This window comes from Montipora capricornis, chromosome 4 (genome assembly GCF_036669925.1).
Source record: "Montipora capricornis isolate CH-2021 chromosome 4, ASM3666992v2, whole genome shotgun sequence".
NCBI classification, from domain to species: domain Eukaryota; kingdom Metazoa; phylum Cnidaria; class Anthozoa; order Scleractinia; family Acroporidae; genus Montipora; species Montipora capricornis.
Window position 1 is genome coordinate 4,829,381 of NC_090886.1, and position 20,000 is coordinate 4,849,380.

Here is a 20,000-nt window from a genome sequence, read left to right on the forward strand (position 1 = left end):
TACACTATGTATCCTACAAGTGGAGCACTCTACTCTTTCGCCGCCATTTTGATGAGCTTCAAGGGCATTTTTATGGGAAAGTCCGCATGACACTTCGAGAATCGCGGACTCAACCTGGTCCAGGTCATTGTTATCTAAGGTCTTCCCATTGAAGCTCTTCAGACATCTTCAGCCATTTTGATTCCTGGAACCGCTGATCAAGTGTAGCGAAAACGAAATTCTATTGTGTATCACGTGACAAAATACTCCACGATTCGTGGAGTATTTCGCGTGGGGTATAACGGTGTGTGCCAGGGTCTTCTCCGCCCTGCCATCTTGAAAGCGGAGTAGACCCTGGGAACGAGGTTGTATTTTTTACTCAAAAATGGTGAACATTCAGCTACATTATATCAATCTTGTTTCTTGATTATTCGATGACCCCTTCTAAGGGCTTTGTCATGCCGCCTTCTAATCATGTCAGCATGTTTAGAGCAATGAACAATTGAGGAAAATAGGTCACTTGACGTGAGAAACAACCAAATATCTTAAAAGGTAAATACGGAGTACCACATTAAAAGGCAGCATTCAGTAGGCACAGTTGTACTGAACGTGTTAATGCTAAACTTTTTCAAAATTTTGAAGTACAAATGTTCCCCATTTTTGAGTAAAGGATATAGTTATAAGTTGTTTTAGGGTCATGTGACCAAAATGCGATGCAAAATATTTTGGCAAATTAATAACAACACCGATATAAAAGTTTCATGGACATTGGACAAATGCTTCCCTTCAAATAAAAATATGCATAATAACTAGATTGGTCAAGCCTTAATACACTTGAGGAGGAAAGCAACAGAAACGGTGTGGAGTAAATCCACACTGTTATTTTCAAGGAGTAGATTTAACTCCAAAAAGAGAGTGAAAAAAAAAAGGTACAAAACCACTCCATTTTTGGAGTAAAATTCACTCCGGTAATGCTTACTCCGTTTTTGGAGTAAAATGTACTCCTATATCTTTTACTCTTTTGTTGGGGTAAAAATTTACTCCAGTATTGTTTACCCCTCCTGTGGTGTAAAATTCACTCCAATACAAGAGTAAATTTTATCCTTCTATTGGAGTGAATTGAACTCTTTAAATGGAGTTCAATTTACCCTTGACAGAGTTAAATTAACTCCAAAACTGGGGTGAGACAAAAAGGTACAAAACCACTCCTTTTCAAGAGTAAAATTTACCCTCTTAAACTTTACTCCCCTTGTCAGAGTAATATTTACTCTTTCTACAGAACACATTCACCCTCACTAGATCTACTGTACCATCATTTATAGTCAGATTTCTCATAAAACCATGAAAAGTTCATTTTTTTAAATATTATGTAAAGAAAAGACCCGGTTTACAATGAAGCATCTAATACTGGTAATTTTAATCATAAGATTGCAAAGAATGCACATCGATATGCATGATAAACACAATCTGTACACACATACAAATACATCACAAAAATCAAAGCTATCTTTATTCTAATTATTCGGGCAATAATAAAATGGCAATCAGCTGAATGTGTTCTTGCCTTAAACAAAGATAAATTGAGTGGTTTGTGTTTTGATTACAGATTATAACAATGAATGGCTGCAAAATAACTTCAATTACAAAAACTAAAGCATACAACATACTTGGATAAATGTGATTCAGTATAACAAAATGGGTTTTATGTACATGTAATACAAGTCAGTTCTTACAGAAAGAAGTCAAACGTAAAAAAATGGAACATGCCTTAGGATAACTGATGCAAAAATTTTGCCATCATTGACCTTTACCAATGTGTTCTTTTTTCTCCAACAGAATTGTTTTCAAAAAGAAAAAAAAAACACAGAACTTAGGCTGATAATTTACGTTAAGAAAAAACTAAAAACTTTTTGTTTCCAAAAAGAAGAAAAAAACCCATGAGATCAAGCTGATAATTAAGTATGCTCCCAGCAAAACAATTACAGCAAATGAAAGTTTTAACAAAAACTTGCTTTCTGCCACAAGGTAAATGTCTCTAGTTCAATTAGTGTGCCAGAAGCAACAATCCTTGCAAATGTTGTTTTTAGAACCTCTCCATTTATTGACTCATCATCCTTAAAAGTAATTAAAGAGAATAATGATTAGTATCACCCCTTCCAAAATTAAGATCATTCGACAATATTCTAACAAAATAGGAAAAGAGCACAAATCTAATACATCCCTAATCCTGAGAAACAAAAGACACCAGCCACCAATTTTGGTGTACCAAATAAATGGAACCAGATGTAATACCGGTACTTGCATGAGATTATATCTGTAACATTGTTCTTGATTCATTGAGTAACTCAGTTAACGGATCATTCATAGCAGCTGGGCACTTGCCCATATATACGAATGAGAAAAAATATATATAAAAACCCCCTTACGTAAATCGTCTCACTTATATAGCGACTATGTGGCAACCACCCGACCTAATTTACCTTGGGACGCGAGTATTTATAACCCCTAAACCTAAGGATTTATAACCACTGGATGTAAGGATTTACAACACCTGAACGTATGGATTGATTATCCCCGGACGTAAGGATTTGTAACCCTTGAACGTAAGGATTTATAACTTCCAGACGTAAGGACTTACAACTTCTGGACGCTTTCATCCCCTGAATGTAAAACCCTTGAATGTAAGACGTTTTCTACCCCTGAATGTAAGACGTTTTCTACCCCTGAATGTAAGACGTTTTCTACCCCTGAATGTAAGACGTTTTCTACCCCTAAATGTAAGACGTTTTCTACCCCTGAATGTAAGACTTTTAAAACCCCTGAATGTAAGACGTTTTAAAACATTCAGGGGTAGAAAACGTCTTACATTTAGGGGTTTATAACGTCTTACATTCAGGGGTTGAAAGTACCTTACACCCACGGGTTTTAAAACGTCTTACATTGAGGGGTTTTAAAAGTCTTCCATTCAGGGGTAGAAAACGTCTTACATTCAGGGGTAGAAAACGTCTTACATTCAAGGGTTTTACATCCACGGGAAGAAAGCGTGCAGAAGTTATAAATCCTTACTTCCGGAGGTATATATCCTTATGTTCAGGGGTTGTAAATCCTAACGTTCGTGCAGGGCTTAAAAATGTTTACATAAGTTCAGGTGTTGCAAATCCTTACATCATTTAAATCCTTAGGTTTAGGGGTTATAAATACTCGCGTCCCAGGGTAAATTACGACCGGTGGTTGCCACATAGTGGCTATATAAGTGAGACGATTTACGTAAGGGGGTTTTTATTTATTTTTTGTGTTATTCTTATATATGGGCCAGTGCCCAGCTGCTACGAATGATCCCAGTTAACTATCAAATTAATTTTGTCATAATGATAAAAGTACACATATAGTGGTGGAACTCATGGAACAAATCTTGAAAATATATTGCCAGATGCTTTCTTTGTCTTCAACACTTTTCCAAAAAAAATTAAGTGTGATGAGGTATTTAGAATTATCTCATTTAACAGTATTTCAAATTTTAAACTGAAAGCAGATATTGGGTGAGACAATGGATAAATGAAACTGCAGCATCATCTTCAGCTAATCGCTAGGCGTTACTAGTCTATACGTACACAGGCCTGTAACTCAGACAGTGCTTTATAATTATTTTATTGCAGTGACTGTCAAGAATTAGTTGTTAAAGGGTAATTTATGCGAGTTATTTGTAAATATCTATATGCATCACTTGTTTAAAAGCAACAGTCAGCTTATAAGTCTTTCAGACTTTCAGCTGTTTGACTGCATTACAGGTCTTTTACAGAAACATGCCTCAAAGGAATTTTTTCATTGCACCAACCTTTTCTTTTATCTGAGGGTTTTCCCCAACTCCTCTTCCATAGATGATACATGTAGTGGTTTGTACTGTATGGTGCAAGAAGAAGGGATCTTCTTGCCTAGCCTCAGCACTTTCTGTAACCAACTCTGTCCAAACTTCCCGGCAATCTTTTAATGAACCAATTCCCAGCTGTACCCACCTCCAATTTGAACTGTCAATCAACAAATATAGTGAAAAGTTTCAGTTTTCTTGGAAAAAATAATTCATAATCTCAGTCACATTTCCAAACAAAAATTATTACCGCTACTTACAGATAAAAGATGTCATAAGAATTTCATCCAGATAAGAACACTCAATATCACGTCTCAAAAAAAAAAATCCTGGTACATGTAATAATAAAGCTGATCATTTCTAAGGTGTATGACAACTGCAGACTGCCTACAAATAGCGATTGGGGCGTTCGCGCTAATTGTTTGTGCGCAACGTTACTGCGCATGTAACGCGACTGTAATATGTCACGCATTACTTTGAGCATTAGTGAAGTTGAGGTTTTAAAACCTTTGCAAAAACCGTGGACGGTAAGTCTTTCACAGCGTTGGATCAGAGAAGATCGTGATCAGTCAAAATTGATTTAAAATATTTATGAAAGTCAAGTAGACTACTGCACGACTGATATTCGCGAGGTTTTATCAGTCGTGCACTAGTCTACTTGACTTTCATACAAATTTTTCAAGCATCAGTTAAAATAACATGGCGACAAAAACACCGAGGAAAAAATTACAGGTCGGCAAAAGAATGGCACATTTATTTCCGAATCATCATGAAACTTCAAAGAGAAGTGAGCGGGAGGATGGAAAAGCTCTGGAAAAGGTAGCTGATCGAGTAGACTAGTGGCTGAAAGTTTGGAAAACTCGTGGACGAACCGTTGCGTAAATTTAATGGGGCTATTTCTTTTTAATGTTTTTATTACCCTACGAACTTAAGTTCAAAGTGAATGCATGTTTTTAAAGTTCTTTTCCTTTACTTTCGTGAAAATTGAGGAGTATTTTCGCCCTCGTCCGCTTGAATAGTGCGAACTTGCGGGGAAACTATGAGCGATTGAATTTCACAAAAAACACACTCCAGAGGATGAGCATGACGGCAATGGGGAGATATTATACAAAACACCAACCAAATGAAGATGACCCCTGCTTAAAACGTCGTTGCTATGCTCGAAAAAGGTTTTTTTTTTTGGTAAAAACCTTTCATCTCTTCAACGATCGATCCTCTCTTGGGTTCCAGTCCTTGCCCGACAGGTCACGCAAAAGCGTGACAAACGAACTTTTCCATGAGCTTTGCAAAATCACATCGATTTTACTCGTTCAGATCATCGGTGACCCCTATTTTTTAAATCATGAATCCCTTACTTTACTTACTATCTACAAAATATGATGAAATAAAAAAATTCTCACCGTGAGAAGTTATCTTTTTTTAACATTTTCTTTCCTCGTGCCATCGAATTCCGGTAGTGGTTGCAACGGATAGAGCTTTATACGAAAACACTCGTCGAGGATGAACTCTACTGTTTACCACATCCCTAGCGGCATAAAATTATCTAAAAATCTCATTCCTAAAAACCTATGCATGGAAACTTTCACTCCAACAGTTTATTTTTATGATTTTCGATGGATGAGCAGATGAGCCTACATCTCGCTATTATGACCGATTTCTTGAAATTAAGGCATTTTTCCACTGCCATTTTCACCGAAATAAAGTCGGTGTTACGAGTTCGAAATTCGAACCCTAACCTAACCTAACGATTTCTTGAAATTAAGGCATTTTTCCACTGCCATTTTCACCGAAATAAAGTCGGTGTTACGAGTTCGAAATTCGAAACCTAACCTAACCTAACCTAACATTATGTTTTGAGGAAAGGTAGTTTGCAAACTAAACTGAACGCAGGGTTGTCGGAACAACAACAAGAAGATTTATTCCAAAATGAACGTAGTTTCCACGAAGTAAGACTCTTAACAACACGTAACTTGTAACCTGCGATCAGGCTCTATTTACTGGGTTGCCAAACCCAGTCGGAATCTCGGTGCCATTTCGTGGGTTTTTTTGTTATTTTCCGTGTCGGGAAAAGTCGTGCCTGTCACTCCCCTGCTAAGTGGTGTCTTTATGCATAGAGCCTCCTGGGCGTATTGTCTTAGGATCGAGAGGGTAGTGGGAAATGCGTAGATTTCTCTGGTGGACACAGGAGAATGATTAACGTAACCGGCAATGGCGTCGAAAGTCATGTAACACAAATGGCGTTTTAGTGGATTTTTAAGCAAAATATACCCTTATGGAGCTTAATAATGGAACGTCAATTGGATACTGAACAAGGAAGGCGCTTAAAAAAATATCTGGAATCTTAAAAGCGACGAGTAATGGACTTCGACAACAATCTGTCGCCCGTCGAGCCGTAATCAAAGTGAGATGTAGTTCTAATATTGTACGAGTGTGGTGTTTTGTACAACGCTGAAATCAAATGGAAAATTCTCTAGTAACTTATGGGTTTAACGAAACAGAGACTTGGATCTGTATTCAATTCTGCACAGTCTTCTGCTAACAATTGGAAATTTCACAAATTCCTGTTAGTCAAAAATTATTTGTAAGAAAAATTGTTGCCCATTTTTTGCTTGATAATTCAAATAAAGGGTTTTTCAGTGAAGGGTTTGATGTTAAACACTCGAGGGAAATTTATTTACCGTGTTGCGTTTTTGACACGGAGTGTAATTTGACACGATTGAGTTTCTTGTCTTCACGCTCGTATTAAATGAAATAGGAAGGCTTTTTTGCCTCTTATAGCACATATGTTGTTTGTTTCAAAAAGCATTTCGCTGGAAAATGGTGGCTTTTATGAACTCATCATGTATAATATGCGAGCTTAACTGGATAGTTTTTATGGCAATAGTAAAGCATTTTCGTGTCAAAATATAAGGTAAGCGACTCTTTCTGTTGAGTTAACTTAATTAAATATACCATGGCTCGTAAGTTTGCATAAATTTGTCGTCTGCTGTAAACTTGATTTCCACACTCAAAATTACCTCCAGAACCTACTTTTTGCGTAAAATAAGCTTTTAGAATGATTTTCGTTTCTTCTGTGGTGATACTTGACGATTCGGGAACATTTTGTGAAGAAATATTTATAACGGGTCACACGCGCAACTTGCCCGATTATGCATATAACATCCACTTGGCCTTTTGACATCCCATTGAAAAAAACTCGTAAAATATTCGCAGACCGGTCGCTTTCTCTGAAATTTGAAAGGATGATTGCTAACAAATATAGAAAGATTTTCACAATAACTAAAAATTCCTGTGTTAAGCATTAGAATTCGGCGAAGAGGTAATGCGACTAAAGTTGTCGCGTGCGTTGCTATTTTTATGATTTGACTGTTGTGCAAATTTTGACAGATAATATTAAATTATGAAAAAAATATCTAGGTAAAGGTCTTTAAAGGTACACCTTTTTTAACGTCGGAAGTTCCTTTACACTCTAGAGAGTATTCTCCCAGGAAGCCGACGGATAGATCGTTAAAAAAATCCGATTATTTTTAGCTGTTATTTGAATATAAAAGATGCAACACTTGACGAGAAATAATATTTTTGCTAATACTATGTATTTTTCCCGGGAATCGGGTTGAAAATGAGTTACCAAATTTGCATACGTGCGTTGAAATGTGATACACGAGGAGAAAGGAATTTTATTTCTCTGACAAATGATTTTGTCATTGTAGTGCAAGATGAAATTTATTTGGGAAGCCAACAATATTCTTTTAACTTCCTGGTTAATCCAGTTTTATTGCTGCGACTTGCTAGTGCGAAGATTGTGTACATGAAACTCGCGCTTCTTCACGAATTTTGAGTGTCATGAAATTACATAATTTGCGTAGCAATATATCCCTTTTTTATTCTCTGACCCAAATACATTCAGATAGTAACAAACTTCATATTTACTTAACCATTTCTTCTGCTTTTGTGCTTGTCAGCATTGTGATTTGCGGTAATTCGCAAGTCCGTTTTTGTATCTCATAGATGTTTAGATTTTCAATTACACGGCCACTCAACCTCTCGATTGTGTAAATAGTTCACCCTGAAGTCAAAATAGATACGTTTCTCAGGAACCCGACAAAGAAGGCTTCCTGGCCCGACAGAAGAAATCTAAATATTCAGTTAAATATTACAACAAAATTAACTAACCACGGAAGTTTCTTCGCTAAAAAGTACGTTGTTCTACTCTGAAACATTCTTTCCCGTAGTTCATTCAGTTGACACGGGGTGATCACGTGCACCTTTACGGTTGCCTAGCACGTGATCAATTTCTTCCTTTTGACAAAACGTTAGAGACTGCAAAAATGTTCGTGTTTTTAAGATCTTTCAATGAGAATTCGATTCATAGTTATATATAAACACTATGTTATTTTTTTTCTTCATCTGTCTCTTGGCTTGCCTTTTTCTGGTGCAAACGCAAAGCCAAACAATGTTTTGACCTGGCATCAGATTAGACCGCCACATTATGAAGCGGAAACAACACCTTTAGTCCTTTCTTGTATGAGCAATAAACGTTTGCTTAGTCCAACTGCTAGACATGCTGGAAAACGTCCGTCAGATCAATTTGCAGTTAGTTTTTTGCAGACTATTTATTTAAAGAAGAAACGAGTGAATTTTACTCAAGAGCGTGTTTTGTTATCTTTAAACTGAATTTATTACGAAAGCTTGAAAGACTAAAAGACCTTAAAATGGGACAGGCCATCACAAAATAATTAAACGTGTGAGCCAAAGGGCCTCTGCTGGCGCGACATGTGGGTGACCCCTCAAATGGTCTTAATGACGCCCAACTTGAAAAAATTAACTGGAACGCTGCAGTTCTTTGTGTAACGCGTACCACAGGCAACCCAGTGTAAGCTTTTTGGAGCTTCTCGTTTAGTTTCGCGTAGTACGTAATGTGGAGTTGGCGAAACGAAAAATAGAGCCTGACCCAATCTCGTACCCAGAGTCTTCGGGCTTCTTGGTCAGCGGGTGAGCGCCCGGAGAGACTCTGGGATAATCGACTCCATTTTCCCAGAAAACGTGGGTTCCGGTCTTATTACGTATGCTTGAGTTTAACCGGAAACAAAAAAAAAAGAGAACCGTAAACAGTAGAAATGGCGGGTTGAAAGTGTTCGAGAAACAAGAATTTTAGCCTTACACACAACGAAACTGGAGAAATGTTCATTGGCTTGCTGTAAGAGCAAATGAAGATGAAACCTCTGACGCTTTCGGTAAGTGTATTTTTAGTGTTTCAGCGTACATTCCATCGTTCAGAATGCCATCGTGCAAGCAACAAGATCGACAATTTTTTTGTGGGAAACGACACAAATGCCCTCTTCTACTACAATTTGATGTTTTCGTAATTCTGAAGGGCTTCGACAAGACCTTATTCCACGGATTTCTCCTCAAAGAGACTGATGTAATGTTTTCCCACGGTACTTTTGCAACAGCAACAGTAATCACGCGTGGGAAAATTCCCGTGCGGTATAAGACATAATTCAAACCTCGTCGTTTTATTATTTTGTGATTTATATATTTCCGAGGTAGAAAAAATCAAACAGCACTGAAATTAGTTTTAGATTTTGAATCTCCCTCCAAATTCTGGGGCTTCCGAATTACTTACCGACTTCCTGTAGGACTGTCATTGTTGCGCAAGCGGCCAATCAAAAATATAGTTCAAGTCGATTATCCCAGAGTCTCTCCGGGCGCTCACCCACTGACCAAGAAGCCCGAGGACTCTGGGTACGAGATTGAGCCTGACCAAATTCCTCTTCAAAATTCCTTCCGCCCACTTTTTTTGATTGATTGACATGTCCTTCATCGGCCAATCAAATTTACTTCCATTACACCAATACACGCGTGGACGGCAGATTCACGCTATTTTGTTTTGACCACAGTTCATTACCGTGGGAGGAATATTATAAACGAATTCGAAAGTTACCGTTGGCTTTAATTTGAGAAAAAAAAAATTAAAGCATGGGGAATGTTTTCGACGACTATATTGCGGCAAAGGCCGGTGTAATTCTTCCTCCGAACTTCACTGAATATGCAATCTTTTAATTTGTAATTGAGATAACCTAGAATTTTGTCGTTGGACGGTTTGGCAATAGATTTTTCAAGAAAAATAAAAGAGAAATACATTATTCCTTTAACGTGTTTGCCCATGACGGTTTCTTTGGTGATTTTTTCGGGTGATATCTTCAGTTGCAGTGTATTTCTAGAATTGCGCGCAGTAAAATCATGATAAGTTTGGCCGTTAATATTTGATGGAGTACGACAGTAAGATGGACTCGCAAAGTTTCTTTTATTTTTGTACAATTGGTCTCTCTGGAAACATGCCATTTTAGTTTCTGGAGTGCGAGTTTTAAGTTAAATCAACTGGAAATATTATGAAGCAATCTTGACTCCAAATTGTGCAAACAAACCGTGTCATGTACAGTAAGTAAATAATTAAGCCGATTGATACACAGATATTCAAAACATGCATTCGTGTAACTTGCGATTTTATCAGCATCTCCTCCTGTTGATATATATGTCCTTGGTCCGTGTACCTTCCGTCCATTCAATTTTCATCAAAATAGAAAATTGAAAATTAGGAATGACAAATTTCGATTTTCAATTTTTGATATTCAGAAAAACAGAAATCATGGGTGAATTTATAATTCTCCTTTGTTTTGTCTTTTCGCATGAGCGACGAAACTCTGTTTTAGTTCAGATTTCCTTTGCTTCAGATTTAATGACAATAGAAATGTGACAAGATTTGCTTCAATTTCTTTAGCAACGAACATGCAAGAGCTAGTTCCAAAACTGGGACATCAAATTTCAAAATCAATTTTTGTTTTCCGTAAATGCGAAAATCAGAAATTGAAAAAAGGGACGAAATAGGTGCGTGAGGGGAGGGGACAGCAACACCGGAAGTGGAAGAAACAAGATGGCGGCGAATGACGCGTGGAACCTCCTATTGTTCGTAAATGCTGTGTTTGCGCTCGCCGTCTTTGGGCCTGATTTCACAGCAGCCTTGCTTTATTAAAATCAGACTGAAAAATTTTTAAGGTAAGCGGGAGGTAAGGGTTTTATTAGCTTCGCATTTTGTGCCTTCGAATGAGTTTGCCGGAATTTCACTTCAGTTTTCAAAAAGCAATATTTCTTCTTGAAGACCTGGATTACACCCGGGGGATTAAACAGCTCCTAACGACCGTGCCGTGTGGATTCGCACACATCATTCGGCCAACACATTGATTATTATTTCTTTTAACTTGTTCTTTCCGTTCAGCGTAAAGAAATGACTGAATGCTTTTGATAAAACGGGCTGGCGAAATTTTCACCGGTCACCCCTTTCGACACAATAACAATACTATAAATCTGACACTTTCATCAATTTTATTTTCTTTAAAACAGATTCTACAACCTTATGATGGATGCCATGAAAAAGTTCTCACTATCCCATTCTTGTGTATTGCTACTGAACTAGTCTGTACTTCCCTTGAAGGGAATTAACAGATACACGGTTGAAGCCTTGAGAAAAGTAAATAGCTTGAAAATGGGAGAGAACATCAACTATATTTATCAAGCTGAAAAAGTTGGAAAAGCAACAAGAGCAAAACCTTAGGACAAGCGGCCAATAATTTGCCTACGAATAGAGATGCGTCATTTTTCAAATACTGTATGCCTCAGTAACGCAGCTGGAGGAACATCCCTATAGAGATGTGTACATTTAGTTTTGGCATTTGTGAGAAGGATGGTATGTATCCAAGGGATGGTGTGCAGATTGAAAAAGCAGACTTGCCAAGATTGCCGTTGGATGATGAGAATGGATAAAATCATTAACTGCCACAAAGTGAACTTTGAGCCTTTTTTCATCAGTACAAAATGGAATTTACATTGGTATATTTTAACGTTGAACTATTACAATCATTTGTGTTAGTTACTTAACAAGAACATGATTGAATTTTATGTACCTTACAAATATGAACAATGATATCATAGACTTCTCCATGAGGCACCTATATTTTATTGCTCCTGGTCTAGAGGTTTAGCCATGAGTTTAGTAAACCCTGTCAGAAACTCATCAATGCCCTTGAACTGACATGTTTGGGCATAGCCCCTGGGTTCCCTGCAGTGGGGGCAAGTCTTGTCAAGGCCACCATCACCTGTGTACCATTCATTTACACATTCACTACAACCAAGTAGTATGTTACAACACCGTGTTGCTACAATTGGAGGTTTCATGGGGGATTTTAAACACACTTTACATTTGAATGCATCATGCACTAACTTAACCACACATGGTGGTAGGGGTAGCAACTTATTTACCACTATTAAGTCTTGAAGCATGGCTTTGCATTCTTCCATGCTTAAATTTGTCGCAACCAGTTCTTCTTTCAGGTTGAGGGTTTGCTCTTTCAGTTCTGTCAGTTGTTCTTTGAATGATCTTAAACTTTTTTTCCTCTTTGGATGGAATTCTTCTTCCTCCTCATCTGTTGAGTCTTGTTCACTTGCATTGCCAAGTCTTCTCTTGGAGGCAATGTTTGCCTCTTTTAAGGCATATACCTTGCGACTTGGGCACTTCCAGAATTTAGACCCTGTGTGGAAATATATCACAACAAAATTAATAATTATCATTTCATTCAGTGGCAAATTAGATTACCTAATAGTTATTTTTTACTCATCCTCCCTGAGTATCAGCAGCATTGTTGAAGGACATGGGTTCTAAACTGACATTGTAGTGTTTTCAGTGGTTATGGATAGCATAAAATTTCAAGACATTTTTCTCCAGTTGTAGTTGTTTAATTAAGGAAAATTTTAATGAATGACAACTACTTTACTGAAATCACTGTGCACCTTTTTGTTGGTTGTGCATACCCTAAATGTTGCTGAATATATCTAAGCCCATCCAAAGTGTAGACAATAAAGATTTCTTATTGCATAAGAAGTGACAGCTTTCATGTAGTTGAAATTTAACTTATCATCTTCCATATTGATGCCTAAGGTATGGCAAACAACACTAATAATTATTATAGTCAATAGTAAATTTTATAGTATGTTTATAGCATTGATAGCACATAATTTTATAAACCTGATAGTATATTTTTCTTTTTAAAGGATTGCAACAATGATATAGTTTAACCCATTGACTCCCGGGAGTGAGAGTTAACAGATTTTACTCGTCCTAGGGCCCGTGAGTGGTGATTGGGTTAAGGGAGAAATGTTATAGACCACAGCAATGGAAATACAAATGTTTTTAAGCTACCCCAGTAGAGATTAAATTGAATTTATAGTATATTTTGTTGACAAAGAGCACTAACTGCAATTTGTAATGTTATTCATTCTTACCTCTTGTTCCTTCCTCATCTTGGATTGGAAGGCCATTGCCACTATGCAGAATCACATTGTCACCCCACTTTTCCCTCACTTTCCGTGAAATGTATCCGACATTTGCAGTGTCATCATTAATGTTAATGTAGGTTTGATCCAACTCTGAAAAAGTCCTCCCAGATTTGTTAGCGAGGATGATCTTGCAAGCAAAGGTAGCAGTCGCCTTTCCTTTAGTGGAAAAGGGTCTGGATGGCACTTTGTATTTTGTCGGGGGCTTGTTTGTTGGTGTATAAACAAGGCAGTTTTCATCTCTCACATTTCTTGATATATTTGCTTGACTTTGTCCCATCACTATTAAGGAAGATCCATCCAAAAGGTTAGAGAAGTTGAATCTACCATTTTCGTTGGGCCAAAAGGTAACATCTCCCCATTCCTCTTTGATAAATAGAGATTCTGAAGACACCTAGAAGACAGAAACATTAAAAGCAAAAAATGTAATTCTCATGTTTTTAAGACATAGCATGGAACTCCCTTTCCTTTGCACCGCTGTAATGAAAGCAAAGACCTGCATAAAAGTCCCTCCTTGGTTACAATACACCTGACTTCTATGCCAGTGAAGCAAAGCAGGAAAGGTGTGAAATGGCAAATACAATTCCGTTATGAAAAAGTGAAGATAAACAAAATACGTGTAGGAATCTGTTCTCAGACCTAATCCGAAAATCGTGATTGTATAGTCTATATTCCAGATATCAAAATGGAAAGCCCACTGAAAGATCATTTTCATAATCGAAAAAAAGAAAGAAAGAATAACCTTGTTACCTACAGTACGGCCGAGGGAAAAATGAAACACGCCTTTTCTCTCTCAAGGTTCCACTTCAGCGGCGTGCTTACATGTTTTGTCATTGAGCAATCCAAACTTTTAAGACCTTAACTTAAGTGGACAAGATGAAAAATAAAGCCAAACACTAACCTCAAAGGCGCTTGCTAATCTTCCAACTGTAATGTCGGCCTGTGACATGGTAAGTCTCAGTTCTTTTCCTTCTCGTGAAAACTCAAACTTTTTGGTCATCATAAGATAAGGCGTTCACTGCGTCGTTTTCCCGCTACTTTGAATGCGACTTTGAATGCCTTGCTCTGGGAAAGTGAGCCCGCGTTAAGAACCGCGTTATGCATAAAAATGCGCTTGGTGTTCGTCTATGGATTGGTTCCATGGTTCAGTTACGTCATTTGAGGGTTGGCACTGGGGTGGGCAAAATCCTTACGGAGGGTGGCACTTAACTACAGAAAGGCAATGGTTGCTAAGGAAGCGTTTTAGTAAAAGAGCCCTATAAAGAGGTTGCAAGGGTGGTTCTATGAAGTAACTTTTCCAATGAAAATCTGACATCAATCAAAAGGCCAATGTGCAACTAGTCCCAGTCCTCTGCCGTGCATTTCAGGGAAAAACAGGTAAAAGCTCTCTGGAAACGAACAGAAGGGGCTGTTTTTTCACTGGATGGGAACCGTCCCATCATTTTTCGTAAACCGTAGCATGGAATTCCTATTTGGACAAAAGTTGGAACTGATATTTTGAAAGTGCATCAAAGGAGGTCCTTATGACGTCATAACTTTTTTGATGAAAAAACTTTCTTTTAAAATCCATGCTACAGACTTTGTGTCAGAATGTTCTCTTACTGTTGGGTTACAAATTTGTGGAATACAGTTAACCCGCGAAGTTTTTAGGCATTTTCTGTTTTGGTCACGTGAGTTACCAAATATGGTTGTGAGCTGAATCTGACCTAACTATCAAATTAGTTTTCACTTCATTCAAAATTAAAAACATGTTTAGTGTTAAAGATCTTACTCCTGTTGATCTAAAATCCATGGTAGTTTACCAATTTTCTTGTGCGGGTTGTAATTTCCGTTATATTGGCGAAACTAGTCGCCACTTTTCTACCAGGATAAAGGAACACACGGAAAGCGATAAAAACTCGCATATTTTTAAGCATTTCAACACATCTCCTTTATGTAAGAACAAATACTCCCCTTCCTGCTTTAGTATTCTGGATTCTGCCAGCAACTCAATTGATTAAAACTGAAAGAAGCTTTTTATATAAATAAGATCAAACCGGAACTTAACAAACAATGGCAGGATTACAACACTTTTCTCATGTTTTAGTTTACACCTTGATGTTTGGTGTCACGCTGTAAATAGTACCTGCTTTTGTATTACGTCATGTTGTAATAACTTTTTCATCTACCCGTAGACTTTATAACTGTTCACACTTAAGAACTCATTAAACTGATGATGGCATAAGCATGCCGAAACATGTCTTTTAAAAAAGTTGTCTGTTTCCTACAGTATTTATCATACTTGCTACTATTGCGACCTTATGAAAATAGGACTTTGGTTAAAAATCATAGATCAATCTCGCCGTTGTGCATCCCTAGCAAGCGCCAGGAGAAGATTATTCACCATGCTATGCTCTCTCATTTTGCCCCACATCTGAGTGACTGGCAACATGGCTTCATTAAGGCCAGGCTGGCACATCATCAGAGGACTAAAGCCTTGGATGCAGGGGACCAAGTCGATTGATGCGATCTTTCTGGATTTTAAATAAAGTGATTAGTATAATAATTATTAATAATTGCAGAGCGTTATGTGACGATACAACGCTAAGAGCATACTGTGCTCTGGTAAGACCTCTACTGAAATACGGCTCTACTATTTGGTCACCATTTACCGTCAGGAATATTACCCAGTTGGAGAGCAACAGCGCCGTGCTACAAAGTTATTTTAAGAACTGAAGATGACTATGTCACTCTGTAACTCTAATCTTCCTTTATCGTCCTTATAGGATAGACGTTTTCTTTTTTATATATCATTTCTCTATAAGGCTTGGAATGGTTACATGAATATTGATATCTCATCTTGTGTTAGTTTTTTCTCTGATCCTGCACGTTATCCCCTGAGAGGGAGAGACAACGTTACTCTTAAAAAGAACTATGGTCCAACAACTACATTTAAATTCATTTTTTTAAATCGTATTGTGGATATGTGAAACTTGCTTAAGCAGCTTCGAACGTCTCAATCTTCAAGCGCGGGGTCAGGAAATTTTTAACTTCACAGGTTCAGGGAAGGTGCCTACGGAGCTTGATGGTTTTTTTTCTTTAACATTAAATATTTACTTTTAAGGGATCTTACTGTTTATGTTATGATGATGATGTATATTACTTGTAAGGAACGTGTTTTTACCAAGGTGGTCTGTCTTAGTATGGGGTCTGGGACTCTTTTATGGGCCATCCTGAATGATTTTATCTTGTTTAATTATTAATCTTAGTCCGTTGTTATTTAGTCGAAGGCCATTAAATTGTACTGAATAAATAAATAAATAAATAAATGACATGTAACATATCCAGTTGAGAATCAAATAGACATTGTCGTGCGTGATCTGTTCCACAGTCCCGCAGTTCTTTCCACACATTCCTAATCTTCCAATGAATTATGAAATGTGGCGGGAAAAGATTTTACAGGCATTAACGAGCTACACTCTCTCTTGCTTAGAGCTGTCATTTCAACGCGCAGTATTTGTTGTATCATGGATGACATTCGCGAGGAATATGTGAGACATCTCGTACAGAACGAAGGGATGACTCTGAGTCAAATCAGTGAAAAGCTTAAAAGATGTCATCCTAATCAAAGAGGGCTAAGTGAACGGTCGGTAAGGAGGTATTGCAAAGAGCATGGAATAACGAGGCGATCAAATATTTCAAATGAGGAATTGGATGATGTGGTACGAAATTCCGTCAGTAAGGTAATTTGCTGCAGCTTGTCTGAGCTAACTCAGTTAAATGGGAACGGTGTTCCCTACGGCTGGCCGCCGTGTTATAAGATAGCCATGATGTTGGGATTCTTCACGCAATGGTAAAACACTGCCTTGCACTTTACGTGACCACTCAACGAGAAGAGCGGCCCCGTGACAATGAAGAGTCACAAACTCTGCAACTTCAATCAAAGAAAGCTCTATTTTGATGTCACACAATGCTTCTAGGAGAAATGCCCCTTTCTGGGAACTTAGCACCTACCCCTCCCCTAACCTATCTTAAATGTTAATTTCTTTATAATAAATCCTTCTAATTTGTCGGGTTATGGGAAGGATAGGTGCTCAGTTAGCTCAAAGACTGTGTTGCTGCCGAGATGAAAGAGGTTACCATAATGCAAGTCACAGGGGTTGATGTAATTCCTCTTTTGGTCAGTCGTACTTTTTCTTGTAACCTAGAAGTGACATTTTTGTGTTGATGACACTTTTTTTCAGGTTGGCCCAACATGGGGAAGAAAGATGCTTACTGGCTTCTTGAAATCAAATGCCATAACTGTTTCAGAAAGGAGAGTTGGAAGTTCCCTTGTTAGGGTAGCTCCAAGTTATCACCACCAGAGACAGGACAGGGCAAAACAACAATTGAACCCTATCCCTTATCAGGCGGACTACTTTGGCCACAAACTTCATGTGGACCAAAATGAAAAACTTGTAATGTATGGAGTTGTGCATGTTTGTGCAACTGATGGTTACAGTGGAAAAGTTGTGAGCCATGCTCTCATGCCAGTAAAAAACAATCTCCTCATTTATGACAACATCTTCAGGTAGGTTCTATGAAAAAGGTTACCTAATTTATGTGGCTTTTCCTCTCCTTTCCCAGCATTAACTGTCACCCAGAAGAACCAATGAGTAAAGGAGCTTTACAAATGTAAGGCCCAGTAATGCTGCTGGTAAAGAACTGATCATTAACTGCATTCTTCTTTTTCAGGTCAGTGGTGCTGACTTATGGAATGTGGGACCAGCTTAGAGTTGATATGGGAAGGGAATTTTGCTTAATGTTGTTCATACAAGATGTTCTGAAAGAGCACAGGAGGAACCCAAGTCGTCTGCCATACATTCAAAGTACTTCGAAGGAGGTAGCTACAACACCTTGTTGAATGAACACTGTTCGCATCTCTTAAATATTGTAATACTGAATGCTCAACCTTGTTTTGTGCAATCTCTCCCTCATAAAATATTTCAATGAAGAATTAGGTTTTAAAACAGCTTTTTCTGCACTGCAAACAACTTATAGCTTGTTCATAAGTAATTTTTACAACCAGGATTTCATGACTGTAACAAGATGATAGATAAGGTTTTGTTTGATTAATCTTAAATTTTTCACTATTTATCTTAATACTTGTTGAACAATAAAAACAAAGCAATTTTAACACCTCTAGCTCCCAGTTAATCTTGTTTCCTTAACTTTCTTCCATACCCTGTAGTATTTTATAAACAGGAGATTGCTGGACAGTGATATTTCTGAGAAGGTATGACCAACCATCAGAGAATGCCTGTATTAAAGGAAGCATTTCTTACCATAACCTCCAATGCATTGTTCCTTACCTGCATGCTACAAATTCCTTTTAGAATCATCGAGCTGAAAGGATTTGGGTAGAAATGAACCATAGAGTAAACTACCCACTGAAAAGAGCTCTCAATGCCATGGTCAACAATGAGGAAATTGATATGGAGGACGAGATAACTAAGTTTGCAGTCTCTTGGGTAACGATGAAAATATGTCACACAGGATGCAAGCAAGTTATTGATGCATGGAATTCACATTGCATACCAGGTTTGAAGATAGAAAAAAGTTTGAAAGTTCACGATGAAAAATATCAACAATACACAAAATCTCATGCTTCACTTTATGTACAATATGTAAATATTATCAATCAATGCAAATTGGCACCAGTCACATTAATTTTGATCACATATTACACAACATAACAAGGAATAATCTCATCTTGGTTCCAGTATTCCTATGCTTGTATCCACATATACTTTGATTGGTTTTTATTGTACGTTTTAGTCTGCTAACAGCCTGATTGATGCTACGACAAAAACTGAAATAGCACACTTTGATAAAAAATGTCAAAGAAATATTACCATCCTTTTTTGAATATTTTCCTACAGGAAAAGGAGCACCTAATGATTTGCAGCGGAATGATAAAACAAAGCCTGTTTTAAAGGAACTAGTTCCAACAGGGACGGAGGCTGCTGAATTGTATCAGGAGAGGGGTGGACATTTGACTTTCTGGCCAGAATTTGGTCAAGACCCTTTATGGGGCACTAACAAATACGCCAAACGCCTTGAAGATTTCTATCAGCAATTTCCACACCTAAATGAACTATTCTATGAGGTGACAAACAACAGATTTGCCAATTTTTCAATTGCTGTTATTTTATATAGAGACCTTACATATCATTATTACTCTAGAAGTTAATTTTCTTTTTGTTACGTTTGCCTGCACTTGCTTGGGTTTTTTATCATACCCAATACTTTGAAGTCAATTTTACCACACCGATTTTTCAATATCGCAAGGTAATCAGTAAATTAATAAATTTGAAAAATATGCAAATGTTTTAACGATCACTTTCAATGCAGACTTCAATCTTTGGAATCAGGTTGCGTGAAGTACAGACTAGTTCAGTAGCAATACACAAGAATGGGATAGTGAGAACTTTTTCATGGCATCCATCATAAGGTTGTAGAATCTGTTTTAAAGAAAATAAAATTGATGAAAGTGTCAGATTTATAGTATTGTTATTGTGTCGAAAGGGGTGACCGGTGAAAATTTCGCCAGCCCGTTTTATCAAAAGCATTCAGTCATTTCTTTACGCTGAACGGAAAGAACAAGTTAAAAGAAATAATAATCAATGTGTTGGCCGAATGATGTGTGCGAATCCACACGGCACGGTCGTTATGAGCTGTTTAATCCCCCGGGTGTAATCCAGGTCTTCAAGAAGAAATATTGCTTTTTGAAAACTGAAGTGAAATTCCG

The 20,000-nt window shown here is 37.6% G+C and overlaps 2 protein-coding genes and 2 long non-coding RNA genes across 5 annotated transcripts in view; 2 read left to right on the forward strand and 2 right to left on the reverse strand.

Annotated features, from left to right (window-relative positions):
* The first annotated feature begins 10,391 nt into the window (after positions 1-10,391).
* Positions 10,392-12,776, forward strand: LOC138045301 (uncharacterized). Its single transcript, XR_011131566.1, has 2 exons — positions 10,392-10,900; positions 11,246-12,776. It is a non-coding gene; the product is annotated as an uncharacterized lncRNA (long non-coding RNA).
* Positions 11,214-14,285, reverse strand: LOC138045299 (uncharacterized). Its single transcript, XM_068891740.1, has 3 exons — positions 14,133-14,285; positions 13,181-13,625; positions 11,214-12,429 (listed from the first exon to the last, which is right to left on the reverse strand). The coding sequence occupies exons 1-3, from the start codon at positions 14,232-14,234 to the stop codon at positions 11,858-11,860; spliced, it is 1,119 nt and encodes a 372-aa protein (XP_068747841.1). The 5' UTR covers positions 14,235-14,285; the 3' UTR covers positions 11,214-11,857.
* Positions 14,286-16,675: 2,390 nt separating this feature from the next.
* LOC138045302 (uncharacterized) lies at positions 16,676-19,748 on the forward strand. 2 transcript variants are annotated; one of them, XM_068891741.1, is made up of 6 exons: positions 16,676-16,953; positions 17,455-17,780; positions 17,945-18,092; positions 18,441-18,485; positions 18,586-18,790; positions 19,132-19,748. In XM_068891741.1, the coding sequence occupies exons 1-6, from the start codon at positions 16,738-16,740 to the stop codon at positions 19,440-19,442; spliced, it is 1,251 nt and encodes a 416-aa protein (XP_068747842.1). In that variant the 5' UTR covers positions 16,676-16,737; the 3' UTR covers positions 19,443-19,748. The 2 variants fall into 2 exon arrangements, with proteins under 2 accessions (XP_068747842.1, XP_068747843.1); XM_068891742.1 differs by lacking the exon at positions 18,441-18,485.
* LOC138045303 (uncharacterized) overlaps positions 18,852-20,000 on the reverse strand; it is a 1,659-nt gene continuing 510 nt past the window's right edge. Inside the window, exon 2 of the long non-coding RNA XR_011131567.1 lies at positions 18,852-19,713. This is a non-coding gene — a long non-coding RNA (uncharacterized lncRNA). The remainder of the gene's footprint in view (positions 19,714-20,000) is intronic.

Coding starts and splice junctions, on each gene's coding strand:
- LOC138045299 (XM_068891740.1), bottom strand. CDS start 14,234: ATGATGACCAAAAAGTTTGAGTTTTCACGAGAAGGAAAAGAACTGAGA. Junction 13,626..14,132: donor GATTAGCAAGCGCCTTTGAG/GTTAGTGTTTGG, acceptor TCTGTCTTCTAG/GTGTCTTCAGAATCTCTATT. Junction 12,430..13,180: donor AGATGAGGAAGGAACAAGAG/GTAAGAATGAAT, acceptor ATTTCCACACAG/GGTCTAAATTCTGGAAGTGC.
- LOC138045302 (XM_068891741.1), top strand. CDS start 16,738: ATGGATGACATTCGCGAGGAATATGTGAGACATCTCGTACAGAACGAA. Junction 16,954..17,454: donor TACGAAATTCCGTCAGTAAG/GTAATTTGCTGC, acceptor ACTTTTTTTCAG/GTTGGCCCAACATGGGGAAG. Junction 18,486..18,585: donor ACAGTGATATTTCTGAGAAG/GTATGACCAACC, acceptor AATTCCTTTTAG/AATCATCGAGCTGAAAGGAT.